This window comes from Coloeus monedula (genome assembly GCF_965178545.1).
Source record: "Coloeus monedula genome assembly, chromosome: 7".
In the NCBI taxonomy this organism is placed as follows: Eukaryota; Metazoa; Chordata; class Aves; order Passeriformes; family Corvidae; genus Coloeus; species Coloeus monedula.
Genome location: NC_138787.1, coordinates 751,486 through 773,778, shown reverse-complemented (window position 1 = coordinate 773,778; position 22,293 = coordinate 751,486). Strand labels below are relative to the sequence as shown.

Here is a 22,293-nt window from a genome sequence, read left to right as displayed (position 1 = left end):
GCACTGCCCAGGCTCCCGAGGGAATGGGCACAGCTGCCAGAGCTCCAGGAGTGACAGGGTGTCAGAAAAAAACATCAGAAAAACATCAGTTTCTGGTTCATTTAAAGCAACCGAGGCCAATTTGAACAGGCACTGCCCACTCAGACCCTGTGTGTTCATCACAGGCAGCTGGGGCAGGGGGTTTATTCCCCAGCTGTATTTCCCAAACACTGAAATGTCATCACAAAGTTCATTCACTGAGGGAAATCCCTCAGGATCTGAGACTAACTCAGCCCTGAGTTTGAGGAGCACCGTGTGACAGACGCACACGCTGCATCAGGGAGCTCAGAACATCTGAATTAGGTGCTCCTGCCAAAATCAATATTTGTAAATATTCATAACTATGGGGATTCCTGCATATGTTTAATGTCACTGCTCCCACTATTTCTGAAAACTGCACAAATGTTCAACTGTACCTGCAGTTAGTGCTGCTGGTGCTCCTTTAGCATATATTAATATTAATAGAGGTAACAGGGAGAATGCAGAGCATTTCCAGGTATTTATCAACTGCCAGCCTGCCGTGAGCACTCAGCAATCCAGAGGATTTTGCCATCACACTCCTCAATTGTCTTCAGTGCTCCAGCTTGTCAGCCTGGGAGGGGGACCGACACCTTATCAGTGGGGAAACTGTCACAGAGAAACCTCTTTTTAAGGGAAGCGCAGCTAAAATGGCTCCCTTCAGTCATCAGTCATGTTCCAAAATCCTCCAGCAGCCAGGCAGTGCCCTCCCAGGAAGAGTGGGGTGCTGACACCAAGATCCCATTTCCCAGAGACAACCGGGATGTATTTCATGGAGACTTTCACAACCACTCCTCCAGCTGCCAAACAAGAAGCCAAGCACAGAGATCCTTCCTGCCCCCCCCGAGCTCAGACTGGCTCCTGGGTGTTTATAAGAGATTATTTTGAATAGCAGCAATTAGTGGAAGGGAGAGCAAAATAATCCGTGCCCAGACAGCTTGTGGAGATAAGCACGAGCCTGGGTGAACGGCAGCTGGAACACTTTTGGCTGACAAATATTCCCTGGCACCCAAAGTTGCTGTGTCCAGCTCCCAACTTGCACCTCAACCCACACCTGAGATCAGCTCCAGCACGGGGGGATACCAGGGAAGGGATCTTCTGCCACCTGTTCTGGCCAAATTCTACGGTTTGGGGAGCTTAAATCGGGTATTTAAAGTGATCTTGAGCTCAGGTTCTTCAAAAATAAAGTCAAGTCGTAGGTGAGGATGAAGAAAAACTGGCCAAGAACGTACACATCAAACCACCCCCCGAAAAATCCGTGGTTACGGGTGGAAGCAAAGCACAGACACTGGGAATTCTGGGAGGTGGATTTCTGGGAGCACTGCTCTGCTGGGTTGTTTTACAGCGATCCCAGCGCTGGCTGGACTCTCTGCTTCGTGTTCCCCCATCCTGTTTACTGAAGCCTCGGGCTGTGGCTCCGGTTTCAGGATCCGCTCTCTTGGCTCCGTGGCGGCGTGTTTGGGATATCTCCTGGAGCACCAGAGGCCGGGCAGAACAAATCAGCTGTGCTGGGACACGGGGAGGGGGGATCATTGTGGCTTCCAGCAGCAGCCAGGACACAAAGATCTGGGAGAGCGAGCACCTCTCATCTCTTTTCCGGGACACGCATCCCGCGTGCCCCCTTCCCGCCATCGGGCAGCTGACAGCTGGCAGTCCCATGCCAGAAATTCCCATGGGCAGGGAATTTTCCACAGGGAAATGATCCCTCCCGGCCGACAGCTCCCTGGGCAAGAGGCTGATCTCGGTCAGACACGTCCTACTGAGAACGTCTGGTGTTCAGGTTTATGAGGCTAAACCGTCTCCAGGACCAGGAATGACGGTGATAAGATCCCGTGCTTTTACTTTGGCAGCTCATATGTGGATATGGAATCTTGTATCCCAGACTCCTTCCCGTGCCATTACCTCTCCTAAAAGGCCGGAAGCCCTCTGGGTCCTGAATACCTGCAAAGGTTCAGCACTGGGAATGCTTTTGTATGAGCCTCTTGCTCCCTGATTCCCATTCCAGCCTAACTTTTCCCTCTCTCCGGAAGCAGAATATCCAACAGCCTTTTCAGAAAGCAGCAAGCTCCGTTTGTAGTATCCAGCACATTCAGCTCCTTCTCCAGCTTTCCCCTTTAAAGGTGAGGAAAACTCCTTTGAGTCTGCCTCTGCTGGGCTTTACATGGTTATTGTTGAAGGGGAAGCAATCAGGAGCAGGGAATGCTCATCCCAGCATGGATGGCAATAAGTAAATCAGAAAATTTGACTTAGACCAAAGCCCTGCAAACCAAAGGACCACATAAAAAAACCACGTAAAGGAGGAGCCGCAGATGTTTAATGCTAAATAAGAGATGAGACCTGGGGCCTTGGAGGAGCAGTTACATTCTCTGTGAATTGTTTTGGGAGTATTTTGGGTATTACAGGAACTCCATGTTTCTGGATCAGCAGTGGTCTACATTAACAGGTCAGTATTCCTGGCATAACAGCAGGATCCAGTGGCATATTTCCTCATCCCTGCCCTGATTCTTTGTGTTGTCTTTGACTACTTCCAAATGTTTTGTAAGTTCAAAAATAAGATAAAACTGGAGTCGAACATTCAGGTGTGGGAACTGCCAGAATATCCCTTCTGCTGCCGTTTACTTTGGAATTCCAAGCTGGCAAAGATACAATCAAGGTGCCCCTCACATATTTTACTCCAGGCAGGGCTGAAGTTCTCCTTGTACTCCTTCCAGCCAAGCAACCGTGGCCCATCTCAGAAGAAACCACCAGGAAACGTTTCTTTCACCGATTTCCAGTGGCTCTGTAAGGACCAGAGCAGACAAACTCCCCTGGATGAGCACTCCAGCTTCACTCCTGACACCACCAACAGTGCCTGGATGGCAGCAAGATGCCTGAGTTATCCCAGCCTGCCGCAGGACTCCTTCAGCCAAGAGATGGGGTAAAAGGTGTCCAAGCTGCTCCATGGATTTGTTGACAGAACCCAGCTCTCCCTGTGCAGCTTTGTCCTCACCGCTCTCAGAAAAGATCCCGACTTTGAGGCTGAGGAGAAGTCACCACCCACCCCCTTCAAAAGCAGCAAACGCTCTGATCTTCCAAAGGTCTTCCCCAGGGTTGCTTCCATCAGAAGTTAAGTTTTGCAGGATCTAAGGTGTAAGTTTTGGAGCCGGCTCGGTGTGCCAGAAAAGCGAGGCAAGGTCACTGAGAAAGAACAGGAAGCCGTCTGGAAATAGCGCGAGTTCCAAGGCGCTCGAGTGGTAACGAGGCACAAAATGTTCAGTCTGGTCTTTTACCACCGACTGTACCCAGCTGCAGCTTCCTAAGATGAATAATCCTATCATCCCGGAATCCAGACAGAGGCAGACACCTGGTATCTCCAGGCTTTTAAAGTTCCTCTTGAAAAGGACGCAGGCCGCGAGCAACGGGCGCGCTGCGGAAGAGCCGCGCAAAAATGAGCAGAGGGAGCCCCTCCACGCTGGCTGCTGCAGGAAGAGAGCACGGAGCAGACAGGCCCGGGATCGGGAGCTGGGATATTGGGGGGTGAGACGGGAGCCTGCCCTTCTGGAGTCCGAGGGAAGCGGGTGCTTTGTGGGAGCCACGGTGCTGCTGGCACCATCCCTGCTGGGGACACGGGGGAGGTGCCACAGGGGATCAGCAGGTGACACCGGTCCCAGCAGCAGAACTGGAACATGCCCAGCCTTCCCTGCTGAGCGGGAATCAACATGGAGAGGCCACCAAAGAGAAGCTCTGGGCACCGTCAGGGCTATGCTGAGAGCAGCCCCACTAAAGGACGATGTTATTTGGGCCCGGTGAGCTACCACGGAATCATGGAATGCGTTGGGTTGGGTTGGGAGGGACCTTAGAGATGATCCAGTTCCACACCCTGCCCTGGGCAGGGACACCTTCCACCACAACCCCGTCCAGCCTGGCCTTGAGCAGCTCCAGGGGAATCCTGCAGGCAAACCTGCCATTCCACGGGCAGGTGGCTCCACATGAAAGCAAGGAGCAGTTTCTCCCCTCAGCATCAGCATGACAACTATCAAGTCTAGACATCTTTGGGGAAGAATTACATTTCTTTACAGCACAGCAAAATCCGTCTGGAAGATTCCCTGCAAGATTTTCTCTCTCTGTAACCAAAGGAATGGCTCGAGAGTTTCACCCCGTGTCTCTGAACACGAGGCTGATCCCTCGGAGGTGTTACCACCCCTCACTCAATGCAGGAATTCATTCTGTCAAGGGAAAGAGAACAATTTCAGGATCACTGCACAGCAAACGTCCTCTCAAAGCTCCTTTCCCTGCTGCTGCTTCCCTGCCCATCCTGTCCATGCTGGATGCACAGCCCAGCACTCCCTCTGCACACAGTCCTTTCTCCAATGGTGGGGAAACTGGGAATGGGGTTGCACACCCGCGGGTGAGGATTTCAGGCCCACGAGGAGCTGGGAGGCTCAGCTGCTTCCCTGCGCTGTTATCCCTCCCGCCGACGTGCGTCAGCATCCCCCAGAAGTTTCCGGCTGTGGCTATAAAACAGCCAGAGCTGGGAAGAGCCCTGCTCCAAGCTCGGACAGAGGAGATGAACCACATTCCCCACGACGTCCTTCCCTTCCCGCTGAGCTCACAGCGCCCGAGCTGCCTCTGGCCCCTGCCAAAGCGCCCATCCTGCCCCTCTTCCATCGCCCCGCTCCAGCCCTTGACCAGAAGGGCAAACGGAAAAGCTTTTGGTAACTTCCAGCTGATCTTGGCTGGGAATGAGTGACTCACAAAGGAAAAAATTCCCCGCCGGTTCCTCCACAACCAAAGGTCAGGCAGAGCTCACAGCGGGACCTGCGGAGAGGCTTTCCACCATCTCACCCGAGAGCCAGGCTCCTTGTTCCATCCTTGGTTTTGTTTAGGAAGGCAGATTTGAAGGCCATAAATATTGTCTGTCCCACATCTGGCGAGGCAGAGAGGAGTGGAAAATCCATCTGGCTGAAGGTGAGTGGCTACAGGAGAGAGCAGCCACTGCTGGTGCCTCCAGCCCCCGGCGCTCTCCGGAGTCAGGCCTGGGCAATCCGCAGAGCTGCTCTGGAGCTGTGGAAGAAGCAGCCTGCCCTGCTCCGTATGGTGTGAAGCCTTCAAAAGGCTCCGCTTACTTTCCCTAAACACGTCAGGCTTTTCACAGAATCGCCACAGAACGGTTTGGGTTGGAAGGGACCTTAAAGCTCATCCCACTCCAACCCCCTGCTGTGGCAGGGACACCTCCCACTAGATCAGTTTGCTCCAAGCCCCATCCCTCCTCACTAATTTCTTCTGAAGATCCAATCTAAACTTACCTCTCTTTCAGTTTAAAGCCATTCCCCCTTCTCCCATCTCTCTCTCCACGACCCTGTTTTCTCCTAACCCTCCTATGCCAAACTCTGTGTCCATTATAGAGCCCTTCCACAAATATTTTTTCACTCATTTCCTGGCTCTCTCCAAATTGCACCACCTTGGGGAATTTGGCACTTTCATGTGAAGGCCAAAACACAGCATGTCTAACAGCAAGCACTGGGACACACCAGGGAAAGGATCACATGCTCAGGCAGTCATCGTCTTTTCCTCCTGCACTAGGTCAGATGTTTAAAACTGAGCTGATGGAAGCGATTCCAAGCTCTGGAAAAAGCCAAAACTTCAGCTCTCAATAGGAAAAAGTTATCTACTGGGATAGAAAAACAGGCAAGTCATGCCAGCATTTTCCAGGCCAAACTTCGCTCACTTAAGTGTTCTTCACACTCCTGCTTTGTTTGGGGGGTGGGATGGAGGGATGTTCCCCCCTTCTCACTTCCTGTCAAGTCAGAACAGTTCCTCTGTTCCCACCAACACCATGGCAATAAAAGGAAATAAAACGACCCCAAACCACAATTTCTCCTGTACCAGCACAGGAATCAGCACTGTAAACAAAGGAGCTGTTTGAAAGCTTCACCACCTGGGAGAGCTGGGGGTGCTCACCTGGAGAAGGGAAGGCTCCAGGGAGAGCTCAGAGCCCCTTGCAGGGCCTAAAGGGGCTCCAGGAGAGCTGCAGAGGGACTGGGGACAAGGCATGGAGGGACAGGACACAGGGAATGGCTTTCCAGTGCCAGAGGGCAGGGCTGGATGGGATCTTGGGAAGGAATTGTTACCAGTGAGGGAGCTGAGGCCCTGGCACAGGGTGCCCAGAGCAGCTGGGGCTGCCCCTGGATCCCTGGCAGTGCCCAAGGCCAGGCTGGACACTGGGGCTGGGAGCAGCCTGGGACAGTGGGAGGTGTTCCTGCCCATGGCAGGGGTGGGAATTAGATGATCCTCAGGGTCCTTTCCAACCCAAAGCATTTGGGGATTCCATGAAAGCTTTGCACTTGTTGACTAAAATGGTGGATGCTAGGCTGGAATGGAAAAAGCCAAATTAATCAATTCTAGACAGCAGCAGATACACAGAACAGAGTAAAATGCAGAAATTCTTCCTCCTTCACAGAAGCAGTTTCCAAAGCAATTGCAGGTTTAACATTACCATAGAATCACAGAATGGTTTGGACTGGGAGGGAGCCTAAAGCTCATCCCATTCCCAACCCCTGCCATGGGGGTGTTCACACCTGTGTGGACATGCGATTAAAAAAACCCAAAAAACCGACTAAATTTCTCCAAAAAGAGCTCTGCATCTTCACTCAGGACTATTTCTATACCAGGTTTCACAGTTCAAGCGCTTCTCCTGAAGAAGATAAATGGGTTTTATTCGCTTTAACATCCCCACCCTGCTTTCTTCATGAGCCACAAAGGAGCTGGGCAGCTCCGAGCCCAAATTTAAAGTTATATATTTTAATTCTCTGGGCACAATAATTGCTTCCCTGCACTCAGAGCCACTGGACTTAACACAGCTGCCAGTTGTAAGAGTCACCTAAATGTGGGTTGGCTTCTTCACACGGAGACAGGCAGGACATTTCCCCAGAGAAAACACACCACAGCCACACGCTGGGGCAGGGTGTGGGGTTATTTCCTCTGTGAGGCATCGCAGTGTTTATTTCAACAAGGGGCTGTTTGATTTTTAAAGCAACTCGGGTCCCACGGACACACTTCCTACTCTCAGAGATCACCTTGCAGGCCACCCTTCTGCACAGGATTATATCATCCCTATTTTAAGGCTCTCGTTTAGCCAGGCTTACACACGAGATGAAGAGCTTCATGGCTGGATACACTGTGGCCTCTCAAAATTAGAGCCCAGCTTCCTCCTAACACAGATTTTGAGCAGAGGCAGTCAGAGCTTTACCACAAATGAGGGTAAATATGTTCCTATCAGCTTTGAGCCTGGCCATTAAATGGGAACGGGCCGGCCTGATTTTTCATAGACAAATAACTACAGGCACGGGCAATTAGAAGGGAAGAATGCAAATATTTGCCACAGGAGTTCCCCATCCTTCCCCCCCCCCTGCACCCCGAGTGCTTGCACCAGCTGTGGATGAACGTGGGGATACACCAACATTCCACACATGCCCCCAGAGATGCCTACATTATGCATCCATGTATAAACACAGCTACACCCAGGCACCTCCTCACCTCTGCCCTGGTGACAGCACAGAGGACTCACCCAGGGACAGGGGCATTTGCTGCTAATCCAGCCTCAAACAGGGGCACCTCTTACAAACTCCAGCTCCTCTCTGTACTGAGAAGTCTGTAAATAACACCCCATTAACTTTTAATCCCATCTTCCCCACTCTGACATGCTTTCTGTATTAAAATGAAAGTTATATAAGGTTGAATCGAGGTTGCTTTTCAATATTACATTAAGGCTATTTACCATGTGCAGCACTAATCCCCCTTTGAAAAAAGGAGCCTATTAGCAATTCGGAAAGCTTACGTTGCCATAGCAATAGTCCAGCACTGGGAAATATTTATATAATGTCTCCTGTTTTCACTCTGCCACAGCCATCTTCCAAACTGGACTGCCTGCTGACCCTGCCTGGTGTTCCCTCCCTGTCCCACGCAGGGCACAGCACCTGCCTGGTGCCTAACTCTGTGCGTGCAGACCCACCCTCAGGCACTGCCTCTGCATTCCCTGCTCCCGCACTCCCACCACGGTCCACACACTCGCTGTGCACCTTGTGCTGATGGCAAATGTGCAGCGAGGAGTTCCCGTGCCACTCCACTCCCAAATGTGTGGCCACAGGAACAGGTAACCTCCTGCGGGGCTCAGTTCCACTGGAACATCCCAGCTTGGGGCATTTTTTTGTGTCCAGGGAAGGGAACGGAGCTGGGGAAGGGTCTGGAGCGCCGGGAGCAGCTGAGCAGGGAAAGGGGCTCAGCCTGGAGAAAAGAAGGCTCAGGGGGGACCTTGTGGCTCTGCACAACTCCCTGACAGGAGGGTGGAGAGCAAGGGACAGGACAAGAGGAAACGGTGTCGAGCTGTGCTGGGGAAAGTTTAGGTTGGAGATCAGGGAAAACATCTTCCCTGAAACGGTGGCCAGGCATTGGAACAGGTTCCTCAGGGCAGTGGTGGAGTCACCACCTGGAATTGCTCCGAAGGTGTGTGGGATGCAGCGTGGTGGTGGTGCTGGGGTGGTGGCTGGGCTCCACGATCTTGGAGCACTTTTCCAACCTCAACAATCCCACAGCGTCCTGGTCCCCGGCCGCCCTTACCTTGATGTGCTCGTGCAGCTGCGCCTCGTGCTGCCGGGAGAGCTGCTCGTGCTGCCGCTGGAACTCGGCGATCAGGATCTGCCTCTGGATCTGCTGCTTCTGCTTGAGGGCCAGCAGCTCCTGCTGCAGCTGCTGCTCGCGCAGCGTGGGCTCCGTCACCGGCATGGAGAACTGGTGGTCCAGCCGCAGGTCCATGGGCACCGAGCTCGGCGCCACTTGCAAGGGCAGCGCTGTGCTCACGTCAACTGCGGGGAGAACACAAGGGCAGGGCTCAGTGGGGTCCTCATCCAGCAAAGGAACCTTGAGGAACCATGGGCTGAACCAAGGACAGCGCTGTGCTCGCGTCAGCTACGGGGGAAACAAGGGCACGGCTCAGTGGGGTCCTCACCCAGCCCCGAGGAACCATGGACTGAGCCAAGGGCAGCACCATGAAACTCACACCGCTCCTTTACTGGTAGCCAAGGCCTACAGGAATTCAGGGATCAACGAGTTTTCCTCCAGGCACCACCTCCCACAAACCCGTGTGTTTGCTACAAGCAAAGAGCACCACGTGTGACCCATCTGTGCCTTCAAAACACACACACACCTCTGTTCCACCCGTCCAGCACCACTGGAAATAAGGAGGATAAAGATTATTCCAGGACTTCACAGAAAGGATTCATCTTGACTCGTGATGGATGAGCTGATGTTCCTGGTCAGGAACATGAGGCTCTCATTTCAAGAAATTTATGCAGAAAACCACGATGTGTTGGGTGATAAATCCCAAACTGGTTTAGCTTGGGAAGGACCTTAAAGCCCATCCAGCCCCACCCCTGCCATGGGGAGGGACACCTCCCACTGTCCCAGGCTGCTCCAAGCCCCAATGTCCAGCCTGGCCTTGGGCACTGCCAGGGATCCAGGGGCAGCCACAGCTGCTCTGGGCACCCTGTGCCAGGGCCTCGCCACCCTCACAGGGAAGAATTCCCTCCCAATCCCAATACCCAACGTAACCCTGCCCTCTGGCAGTGGCAAGCCATTCCCCCTTTGCAACAACTGAACTCAGCTTGTATCTCCTAAAAAATGAAATTACTCCTACCCCATGAATGACTAAAAATCTTCTAAATTTCACCTGCATGACAATTCTGCCTTTCACAGGTATTCTGTATTTGCAACATTTGCTGTCTCTCTCCGGGGCAATCCCTCAATAACTCTGCTGAGAGCTGTGAATGAACACCAGTTACAGGGTAACAGGCTAATCCCTCAGAAACGCTGGGCTTCAGCACAACTGGAAAATAAAGGTGGGGGTTTTTTTCTCCACATCCTCCATCAGGACATTAATCTTACCCATCCCAGGGGAAAGAGTTTTCATAGGGTTTTTCCCAAACACTCTCGTGGAGCAGAGGTCCAGGAGCGTGTTCACCCCTCCCTGCACCCGGCTCGGCCAGGGAGGAGGAGAAGGAGGAGGAGACTTTCTTTTTTTGATGGAAACATTTTCAGCAAAAGGTCACATTACTGGAAGTGTTGCTATTTTTCAACCCACAAGCTCTTCCCTCCACTTCCCTATTGTTTTCCTTCCTGTGGCCTTTTCTCTGCTCCCCTCTCTCCCCCGCAGGACCAGAGCAAGGATTCCTTGCCATGGATTCCCGAGCCACAGCCAGGGATTCTGGGGAGAGCAGCACACTCTCACCTACAGATAACTGCTCTAACTCACGTCAACAGTGTGTTTGAGGGCTCCAGGGAGAGCTCAGAGCCCCTTGCAGGGCCTAAAGGGGCTCCAGGAGAGCTGCAGAGGGACTGGGGACAAGGCATGGAGGGACAGGACACAGGGAATGGCTTCCCAGTGCCAGAGGGCAGGGATGGATGGGATATTGGGCAGGAATTGTTCCCTGGGAGGGTGGGCAGGCCCTGGCACAGGGTGCCCAGAGCAGCTGGGGCTGCCCCTGGATCCCTGGCAGTGTCCAAGGCCAGGCTGGACATTGGGGCTTGGAGCACCCTGGGATAGTGGAAAGTGTCCCTACCCATGGCAAGGGGTGGAATGGGATGGGCTTTAAGGTCCCTTCCAACCCAAACCATTCTGGGACCCCATGTGTTCCCCTTGTCCTGTCCCTCCATGCCTTGTCCCCAGTCCCTCTCCAGCTGTCCTGGAGCCCCTTTAGGCCCTGGAAGAGGCTCTAAGGTGTCCTCGAATCCTTCTCTTCTCCAAGGGAACACCCCCAACCCTCCGAAGCGCGCAAAAATCAGTCCAGTTTCAGGCAGAAGGAACACCCTGCCGCTCGTGAGCGTGCCCTGAGATCCATTCCTCCTGCTTTACTCCCTAAGAAGTGCCTGAAGTTGCTGTTCCCCGCCAGAAAACACTCCTGAGAGAACTTGACCAACCTCCCATTTCCCATCCAAAGGGACTCATCCCCCCACAGCCGCAGGGACGGGGAGCACAATTCCCATTCAGGGCTCCGGCAGAGCTGTGTCATCCCCGACTCCCGACTATTTCAGGCTCCAAACAAGCCCCTGTTTGGCCCGCCGGGAGCAGCCAGCCCTCCGTGCCCCACAACAAACACGGCCTGGGCTGCGGGCAGCGCTTGCCGGGACACTCGGAATCGCTGCTCCAGGCTCTGCGCTGAGAACGCACCAGCACAATCGCAGCCGTGACGTGAGCCAGGGCACAAAGACGACATTCAGGGCCGGGATGAGAAATGCCAAAGCCGGGAATTAGGAGACAAGATCCCGATTATGAATAATAAACTATCTCACGGTCTCTCCCTGCTTCTTTTTCTTCCCTGCAGGAACAGAGAAACGTTAATTTTTTCATTTTTTTTTCCCCCGCCACCCTTGGCATATAGGGAATTATTTCCTCCCTGTGGTCAAGTTAGCCTGATTTTGATTCCACGGTCATGTTACGATGATTTTTTATACTGAGTTGGAACCACTCTGCTGGTGTTTCCCTTCCCAAATAAATAAAACATGGCTGTACATCAAAGCCTGCTTGCATGCTGCCCGTTAATTAAGACCTAAAGCACTTCAGTCCCCCTCGGCTGCTGATGGAGACTGGAAATTCGACACCTCCCAGCTTGTCTGTGACACACTGAGGGGAATAACCCAAAATGGGGAAATGAAGCGACAATCCCCAACCTGCAAGCAAAGTGCACGTCCCACAAAAGTATTTAATCATGGAATCAGAATGGTCTGGGCTGGAAGGGATCTTAAAGCCCCTCCAGTGCCACCCCTGCCATGGGGGCACTTTCCACTGTCCCAGGCTGCTCCAAGCCCCAGTGTCCAGCCTGGCCTTGGACACTGCCAGGGATCCAGGGGCAGCCACAGCTTCTCTGGGAAATCCATCCCAGCCCCTTCCACCCTCCCAGGGAAAAATTCCTGCCCAATATCCCATCCAGCCCTGCCCTCTGGCAGTGGGAAGCCATTCCCTGTGTCCTGTCCCTCCATCCCCAGTCCCTCTGCAGCTCTCCTGGAGCCCCTTTAGGCCCTGGAAGGGGCTCTGAGCTCTCCCTGGAGCCTTCTCCTCTCCTGGTGAACATTCCCAGCTGTCCCAGCCTGGCTCCACTGGAAAAATCAAAAATGTTTCACACGAAGGCTGTAGATAAGACATTATCAGGGAAGTTGTACCTTGAGATTCTTCCACGCTCCAAAATGGAAATAAACTTCTCCGTAAATCCTGAGTGTTTTGGAAGGGATTAGGGGAAGGTGACACTAAACCTGTGAATAGACTTTTCAATAAAACTAACATCTATAATTGAATTTCCTTCCCCTTCTCTGATACAGCCTTTTCATGCTGGTCTTTAAAGGATGGAAATACAGGATTGAATCCTGGAACACACTAAAATGTTAAACCAAAAATTCAGTATGAGAGGCACCAAACGAATGTTTAAATTCAAACCTTGTTTCAGCATAACCTTCACTTAAGGTTAATTCAAAAAATATTCACAGAATCACAGAACCACAGAGGGGTTTTGTTGGAAGGGACCTTAGAGACCATCACATTCCAGCCCCCTGCCATGGGCAGGGACACTTTCCACTAGACATCAAACTGGAGTTTTTTTAAACCAAATGCTGTTGCCAAAATTACTCTTTCCTTTCCTTTTTTTTTTTTTTTAACTTGTTCTTCTATTTTTTTTTTTAATAATTTAAATTTAAGCAGCACAGAAAACTGCCTCTCCCATTTGAAACCCAACATCACCTTCAAAGGGAAAGTGCAGGAAATGCTTTCCCTGAGCTCTCCCTCCCTCCGGCACAGAGCGAGTCCCGCTGAACACAAACAGCTCCTTCCCAGCTCTTCTTCCTCCGGCAATTCCCTTTGGAGAAGGGAAAAAATCCCATCAACCTCCCCAAATCTGCTGCAAAACCCTGGGGATGAGAGTCAGGGCAAGGCTGGAGGAAGAAAGCAGCTCCCTCTCCAGGACACATCCCACCTGCCCATGACAGAGTGAGCCTGGGAGATTCCCAAAATCCCAAGGAAAGAGCATTCCAGCTCCTCCGGTGACTCTCCAGTGCTTGGTGCCCTCCCAGATTGCTGCCCACCAGGAATGAGATGTTCCTGGGGCTGGCTGTGGCTGACCTTCCCCAGCCAGGGCTTTCCAGAGCCCGTGGACTCAGTTTCTCCACCTTTCCCATCCTTTCCAGGCCGGGGCTTTATTCCCAGCTAATGAGTTTGCTGCTTAATTACCACTGTGCCAGCCGTGCCCTCGGGCCAGGCTCTGCCAGGAGCAGCACGTCAGCCTTTGGGCACCCACAGAAAGCAAACACAAAGCCAGAGGATGTGCTCAGTATCCCAAACTCTTGGCTGCTGCCGTCGGATCATGCCCATCCCACTGAACCACCCAGCGGGACGCTCGGGAAGCGTGTGCATGGATCTCCCCCTCTCAGCATTATTCCCAGCCCTTCCATCCCCGGGGAAAAGCAAGAAAATTGTGTGTTTATTCCCTGACTTTATTCTTCAGGGCTGTTCCTGGTGTCCAGCAACAGTTTAAAGACATTTAAACACCAAGCTGCTGCCTGCAGGAATGACTTGGGCATGTGGGGAGAGTGACGCTGGCTCCGAATCCTCGGAACACCGTTCCTATAACCCACCACCCCAGTTTTGCTCGGAATCAGCCTGGAAAGGGAGGCGAGCGGCTACTGCTGACTCCGAGCACAGCCAAGGGAGCACTTGAGGTGGTTTATTCTGGCAGGAAGATGTGTGTCAGTCGAGCATCACTGGATTACTGTGAATTAAATCCATCCCCCCCGGCAGTGGCCGGAACACCGGGATCCCCTCCGCCACCCGGCCAACCCAGGGATCCTTTTCCAGCGGGGCTCCCCTTTCCCAAATTGTCAAAACTCCCCAAAACACTGTGAGACGGTGAGATCAGAGCTATAAATAGCACGGAGCTACTGCAGTATGTGACTGCAGTGCCGGGATAAAAGCAGCGGCCTCGGTGGGGAAGCGGAACGAAGCCGCGGCACAGCAGCCCCGGAGCTGGTTCCATCTCCAGCACGGGGCATGTCCCACACACAGGGAGAAATTAATACAGGAGGGGGGAAACAACGCATTACCAGCTTCACTCAATTTATTCTCTGGACAAGATTGTGCCGAGCTGGGCTTGTCCCAGAGCAGCTGGTGGGAGCAGGTCACGGCAGGACACCAACATCCTCTGGAGCACATCCCGAGCAGCATGCAGGGACAGGATGAGGGCAGACTCCTGCCCTGCTCCTCCGCGGATCCACACCACACCAGGGCAAACTAAAAGACTGTCACAGAATTATGGGATGGCCTGGGTTGGAAGGAACCTTAAAATCACCCGGTTCCAAATCCCTGCCAGGTGGGACAGTAGGAGGAAGTGGTTACTTCTGTCCCACTGAATTCTTACCTCTGTTATGCCATTTCCAAGGACATGGGGAGGGTATTCTGGGTTGGAATCAGCCAACAAGCTTGAGCATCACAGCCCAGCTAGAGCCAAAGGCAGGTCAGCACCCCGGGAATGTTTGGACAGCCCAGGTGGGTGGCCTGGATCCTGTCTGGGAGCACAGACTGGGAGTAAACAGCAGCGGAGGTTTCCTACGAGCTCCACGCACGCTGCAGTTCAGCGAGCTGGAGTCACTCCCTGCTCGGGGAGTGTTCCCTGCTCTGTGAATGGGAACCGAAATTAATCATCCCATCAGCCATGGAAACACATCGCGAGGCAGCGCTCTGCAGGCAACAGATGGAGCTTTAAATGTCACTCTCTCATTCATCGCAAGGAAAACTTCTCCCTGATTACTACCGAGACCTGCAGACACAATAAGGGCGCAGAGATTCGGGATTTCCATCGTCCCCGGCTTTTCCGAGCCCAATTCCTCCCCTGAACGGACCTCATTAGAGTTTATCAGGAACCTGCATGGAGATTTCGGTCATGATGACAAGGAAGCCAAAACTTGAAGAGCAGACCACTTATCCTACTGTCTCCATCTTAGATCTGAAGCATTAAAAAAAAAGTCTCTTCTCTTGAAGAAAAAGAACACCCACCAAGCTACAAACACAACAGACAGAAAACCACATTTTCCAGAGTTTGCAAGGAATCCCAGAATGGTTTGGGCTGGAAGGGATCTCGTTCCAGCCCCTCTCGCCTCAGAGCAGGACATCAGAGTTTGGAAAATTATAAACTTCCATGGATAAATATCCAGGGGTATTTCCTTAATGAGAATGTGGAGAGTTCAAGGCCAGCTCCAAACCCTTGATGGCACAGACGCCTCCAACAGAGATGTCTCCAGCAGATGAGCCTGTGCAGGACAGAGCAGCTCCAAAGGAGACACACCAGCTTCTCCACCTCCTTTTCAACCATTATCCCACTTCATCTCCTTGCTGGTTTCATCAGTGACATCTCTAACAAATGAGTGTCTTGGATGGAGCCAGAGCTTTCTGTGAAATTAAAGATAATGGAATGGAAGGAGTCGGCTCGGACTATTTCTCATTTCAAACTTCATACAATTGTGGGAAACCTCTCCTGCCACAGTTTCCTTGCACGGAGTGGGTAAGCAAAACCCACTTGAGTTTCCATTAAAAAAAAAAAAAAAAGGTGCTAAATAAATAATAAATAATAAATAATAAACCAGAAAACAACAAAAAGAAATGTATAGCTCTTCTCAAAAAGCTCAGGAAGCTGTGGCAGCCCCTGGATCCCTGGCAGTGCCCAAGGCCAGGCTGGACATTGGGGCTTGGAGCAGCCTGGGACAGTGCGAGGTGTCCCTGCCCATGGCAGGGGTGGCACTGGATGATGTTTAAAGTTCCTTCCAACCCAAACCATGCTGGGATTCTGTGATTCCTGGGAATGTAATTTCACCTGCCTCTTTGCCTCAGGCATTACCCAGCAACTGAACCTCTTTGATGGATCTGTCTTGGTTTCAGAACAGGAAACTTCTCCCCTCAGCACATCCCCAGGACAAAAAGCAGAGTTGAAGGAAGCTCAGCTGCACTTCTGTAGAGACAAACCCACGTGGACTTCCCACATGCCTCTCTCTAAACTCACTCTGAGCTTCCTTCAAGGGAAAATGACGCTTTGGAGAAGAGAATTAAACATGGAAGAGATCCAGCAGGAGCCAGAAAGTCTCATCCCAAGATTATACATGAAAAACCTCCCATGAGAAAAACGAATAATCCACCTTGTTGGATCAGCATGGGGGAGTTGAGGGATGCCCAGGGAAGGTGGGGTTGGACAAACACCTGGACATTCTCACCAGGTCTTTGGGAGTTTTCCCTGGAGCCTCCAAAGGGGTGACCCCTCCAATAGCAGGAATAAAGCCACTGATGAGCCAGTGGCACAGCATGGTTTGGGTTCTTAAAGCCCATCCTATTCCAACCCCCCGCCATGGGACACCTCCCACTGTCCCAGGCTGCTCCAAGCCCCAGTGTCCAGCCTGGCCTTGGGCACTGCCAGGGATCCAGGGGCAGCCACAGCTGCTCTGGGCACCCTGTGCCAGGGCCTGCCCACCCTCCCAGGGAACAATTCCTTCCCAATACCCCATCCAGCCCTGCCCTCCCTCAGCTTAAGGCCATTCCCCTTTGTCAAAAGAGAAGGTGAAACAAAATTCTGAGGAATTACCTGTCCCACTGTATTTCAAATACAGCAAACAAATGGTTATTACTACCAGGACAGTGAGCTACCTTCTGTTACCAGCCAAGGGACTCCCAGCTGTCCAAGAAGCCCCAAAATGTGCAATGCCACAACCTCCATCACGGCAGAAATAAAGTAAAAGCAGCAAAAGGAGCAGCTAAACAACAAATTGTAACAGGAAAGCTATTCCACAGCTCTTGAGAACTCGTAGATTGCTCAAAGGCTGCAGTTTTGAGTAGAAATCCAGACGGGTGAAAGAGAAGCCCATCCACATGGGCAAGTAGCCCACAGCTTCCTGTAGCCCCTTCTGGAAGGGCTTTACTTCCAGATAATGGGTGTTCTCAGGTATCAGCTGTGCTAGGACCAGGATGCTACTTGGTGTCCATTCAGTGCAATGAAGACACACATGAAAACACAAAAAAAAGTCTTTTAAGAGACTGTCAAACACAGGCAGTTTCCCAGAGAAATTCAAGTAACCTCCAGCCACTCAAACCCCAGGACAGCACAGAGAAATGGCACTAAAGCACCTTTTTATTCTGGAGGAACAGGCAGGGCTTGCCGTGCCTGGATGCACACACCAAAACACACAGCTGAGTTAAGACTTCTCTTTAAAAACTTCCCTTTTTCCTTAAAAAATTTTCCTTTATTTTTTCCCAAGACCCACCAGAGGAACTGAGCACATGAAAACCCACAATCCTGCTACCCAAATCCTAAAGGACAGGGCAGAGTTCCCTGCATTCCCCGTGCCAGCAGTGATCCACGCATGACAAGGCTTCCCCACGTCACGGCTCTCCTCAAACCGAGCTCTCCCTTGGCATTCATGCCCAAACCACTGACATCAGGTGGCCTTTTAGACACGGCACAAAACCCCAGTGCAGCTTCTGCTGAGTGTCTGCCCAGCCTGTGGCCAGGGAACTGCATTTTCCTTCAGCAGAGCCAGCCAGGTGCTGCTCCTCCAACAGAGCCAGAGCCACCCAGGGATCGGCTTTAAGGTGAGTTTTAACATGACAACAGGTTAAATCCAGGTGTGGTTATAAAGAGATTTAGGTGTTTCCCACAAGGAATCTCACAGGGATTCTCCATCTCTACTCTGGCAAGAGCCCACCTGCAGAGCTGCCTCCAGCCCTGGAAACCCCAGCATAAGAAGGATGTGAAGCTGCTGGAAAAAGTGCAGAGGATGCCCTGGAGCCAGGCTGGGAGAGCTGGGGGTGCTCACCTGGACAAGGGAAGGCTCCAGGGAGAGCTCAGAGCCCCTTGCAGGGCCTAAAGGGGCTCCAGGAGAGCTGCAGAGGGACTGGGGACAAGGCATGGAGGGACAGGACACAGGGAATGGCTTCCCACTGCCAGAGGGCAGGGATGGATGGGATCTTGGGAAGGAATTGTTCCCTGTGAGGGTGGGGAGGCCCTGGCACAGGGTGCCCAGAGCAGCTGGGGCTGCCCCTGGATCCCTGGCAGTGCCCAAGGCCAGGCTGGACACTGGGGCTGGGAGCAGCCTGGGACAGTGGGAGGTGTCCCTGCCCGTGGCAAGGGAGAGGCACCAGATGCTCTTTAAGGTCCGTTCCAACCCAGCCCATTCCATGATCCCATGCCTCTCTGAATGCTGTTTTCCAACTCATTTTAAACTGGCCTTCCCAAGGAAGGAACAGTGCAGTGATGAACACCTCTGTGAATGGACAAAAAGCTTCCTTTTGTCCCCAGAAGCTTCTGGACTCAAAGCTCTCGTTTCTTTTATTAAAAGCTCTGAGCTGGGTGGTCGCCTGCTGAGAGTGTCAAGCAGCTTCCCAAACCACAATACACCTACACTGCGTCTACTACAACCACAGCAAGAGGGGAGCAAGTCCTCCCTCAGAAATTCCGATAAATTCTGGATTATCTGGCTTAAAAATGCCATTTCAGCTGTGAAACTTGGACCTAATACAGGGTTTAGGGATGCTGGCAAATTAAATGGTGCCTGCCTCTTTCAGTGGGAGGCTACAACTCTGCTCCAGCTACGTTCAGGCACCAAACTCCCCTGCCAAGGAGTTGACTGCAGCCTGGTCCTTCCACAAAAAGAAACAGGATGCTGTGAGAAGCCCGAAGGTGAGAGACATAAAATATCTATATAAGGACGGAGCTCCTATACGTACCCAAAATAACAGTGACTCACTTTTCAGAGCACTCGGAAAAAGAGAAACGACTCGGGGAAGGAGCTGAAGAGGGTTCAGGGATTCAGCCAAGCCAGGCTTAGGAGGACGCCCCGGACAAAAGGCATTCGGAAGGTTGGAAGGAAGAGATAAAAAGGACATCCAGGCAGCAGCTGAGGGACAACCGCAGGAGGCAAGCTGGAGAGGAAGGCGTCTGAAAGCAAGTCTAAGGAGGTTAAATCTGGTTCAGTGGTATCTGGAGGCAAGCAGAGATGGCAGTGGCTTATCTGCTGCCTCCCTGAAGCACTGCACACCCTGGGTATTAGCAATAAGTGATGGAAATGGGACATTCAGATTCGCTTCAACATTCCTGGCTAAGACACTGTGTAAAGAGGCGCCAAAGAAAACAGATAATCACTACCAAAACCTTCTTTAGACAAAACTCCTGCTTGATCCCAACACACAGATAATCCCTCCTCCACCAAGCAAACCACATCTTAACTGCATCTTAACAGCATTAACTGCATTTGATTTTCAGGCCACTTTAAGGAAGCTCTGCGCTCTACAGGTTCATCCCTCAAGTTTGGGAGCCCATTCCTCCTAAAGGTTACAGAAACAAGTCCTTGCAGGGAAAGCCAGACCAGCTGAAACACACGTAGAACAGAACACCGTGAGTGACAATGCTGCCCAGAGCAGCTGTGGCTGCCCCTGGATCACTGGCAGTGTCCAGGGTTGGATGGGGCTTGTCCCGTGGGCAGGGACACCTTGCACTAGCCCAGGTTGCTGTATCCATGTTTGCTACATGAATGCCAGAGCATCTCCCAACATTCCAGAAGCCCACGGGACGCGACGCCTACGAGAGCCCCCCTGCTCTCCCAGCTGGTCAGCCCAAGGAGCCAACACGGGGAACAGCATTTCCAAAATGCCATTATTACCATTTTTTTGCATATAGAAAGGTCTGCAGGGAGATGGATTCCTGCACACGCCTGTGTCAGACCAGCCCTCTGAACGAGGGAGATAACGAGCCAAACTCCAAGTGCGTTAAATCCTGCGTCAGTGTTTCCATCCCGAAATAAAGCTGCCTTAAACCACCACAGCCTAATCCTCCCCTGATTTCGCCTGGTTTCGTTCCCATGTTTCCACTTCACAGCCCATTTGCCTCAAGTTTGCTTCGCTCATGGCAGTGGCCTTCAACTGCAGAGAGCCCGGCTTTGGCGGGGACCGTGAGACAGCACCAGCTCCTGGCCACTGATCCCAAGCCCTGGGAGATTTCATAAGGATTCAGGGTCCAGAAGCGATGCTTGAAAAATGAGGGAGGGATGAAGCTGCAGGAGCTGGACCCTGAGGGGCTGGAGCATGGCCAGGGCAGGGAGCAGAGCTGGGAAGGGGCTGGAGAATTCCTGAGGGAGCTGAGAAAGGGGCTCAGCCTGGAGCAAAGGAGGCTCAGGGGGGACCTTGTGGCTCTGCACAAGTCCCTGACAGGAGGGGGCAGCCGGGGGGGAAATCGGGCTCTGTTCCCAGGAACAGGGACAGGAGGAGAGGGAACGGCCTTCAGAGGAGGAATTAGGAGAAATTTCTTCCCTGAAAGGATGGTCAGGCCTTGGAATGGGCTGCCCAGGGCAGTGGTGGAGCCACCGCCCCTGGAAGCGTTCCAGAGCCGTGTGGATGTGGCACTTGGGGCCATGGCTTAGTGGTGGCAGTGCTGGACCTCCTGAACTCAGGAGGTCTTTCCCAGTCTCGCTGATTCCATGATTCTGTCCTTTGTGAGGATGGATTCATGAGGGACAGATAGAAAAGCCCACAGCTGGCAGATGAAGAGCGTTATTTAGAAAGGAAGTTGGGCCACATTTTCAGAGGAAAAGAACACAAACTGTCCCAGCCAGTGCTGTTGGCCACAAGACACTGAGGTGTTCACATCAGCACAGGCAGCTTTAGGCAATAACCGAATTCACAGATCCAATAGAACCAGACAAACCCGAGCAAACCAAGCCCCAAGGAGGAAGAAACAAGAGGCTGAAGCTCGCTGCAGTCAGTTTGATCACCAGTGTGTTCTTGGAGGATGCAGGATTCATTCCTGACCTCACCCAAACTTTGACTTCCCCGTACGATCATCACTCTGTCAGAAACGCCATCTCGGTATTTTTAGGTGACAGTACACTTGTTTGTACTGTACATTTGTGGTGAGAAAACCGGTTATATTTTGTAGGTCACTCGGTTCTACCATCTGCCTTGATTTCTGCTTAAGGAAAGTGCTGTCTCTGAAATCCCCGGGGCCCTACACGCACTGGAAGATGTCGGAACCAGCAGCAGCTTGGGTTTGTATCACCCCAGTGGAAGCGTGGGATACTCCTGGATCCTGAAAAAGGGTGCAGCAAAATCTTGGGGGTGCTCAGTGAGAAGCCATTCCCCCTTGTCCTGCCACTCAGTGTCCTTGTAAAAAGTCCCTCTCCAGCTCTCCTGCAGGCCCAAAAGTTTGGCAATATTCTACAATGACCTTAGTAAATATAAAAAGAACGTGAAGTTTATTAGGAAATGAAACCTGGGCTGGGAGAGATCCTTCACTGCAAGGCCTCTCCCCTCACTGCCAGCCCATCTCAGATGCCTGAAGAAGCTTTACCAGCCACCCTGACAGCGACAAAAGAAAGCACTGTGACAACTAGCTGATCCTTGGGAAGGCAAACACAAAATTCTTCAGTAAGGTCTTGGAATTTTGTAGTGGATTTGTCCTTGTCTTGACCATAATCTCACGAGCGACGCCAGCACATGTAAGACAAAGTATCTGCTGCTTGTGGAGCTCAGCATCTCAAAAATCAGCGTTTGCAGTGGCTCAAAGAACAAGCAAGTTCAGCTTCCCCTAAAATGCTGCACTCCTTCAGACTGCTGTGCCCAGGGAGGCTAAATCTGTTTACAGCTAAAGGAGAACCTGGAGCGATGGACTGCAAAGGATCCTGGAATGGTTTGGGTTGGGAGGGACCTTAAAGCCCATCCCATTCCACCCCCAGGGACACCTCCCACTATCCCAGGCTGCTCCAGCCTTGTCCAAAATGGCCTTGGGCACTTGGAACCCACGCTGGTGTTGATGGTGCTGAATCCATGAAGCAGCTGACACCTTTAAGCTGGGTTTAACCTGCTCATTCCAAGTCAGAAACCTGTCCTCAATACCTGCCATATCCACTCAGAGATGCACAGCTGGGGATTTCGGGTGTAAAGCAGCATTTGGATAGCAACCAGCAGTTAGTACTTAATTCCAAGATGTAAACAGCACCCTGCATTATGGAACAGCTCCTCAGAGGCTGAAATTCCCATCCTGTGCAAGAACTTCTTTTGTGGGATAAAGAGTAAAGCACATTCTAAACTGCACAGAAACTTAATATCCACCATGCTACAGGACTGTCTGAAACCCCCCTTAAAGCTGCTTTGAAAGGACTAGAATTTGTCTTGATGTTATGGTGATTTTTAAATCA

General features: G+C 52.1%; 1 protein-coding gene across 9 annotated transcripts in view; it reads right to left on the bottom strand.

Moving 5' to 3' along the window:
* HDAC4 (histone deacetylase 4) overlaps positions 1–22,293 on the bottom strand; it is a 175,171-nt gene that overhangs the window by 70,225 nt on the left and 82,653 nt on the right. For all 9 annotated transcript variants that reach the window (XM_082285040.1, XM_082285041.1, XM_082285043.1 and 6 more), the window contains one exon: positions 8,653–8,897. In XM_082285040.1, the coding sequence (XP_082141166.1) occupies positions 8,653–8,897 (245 nt within the window). The remainder of the gene's footprint in view (positions 1–8,652; positions 8,898–22,293) is intronic.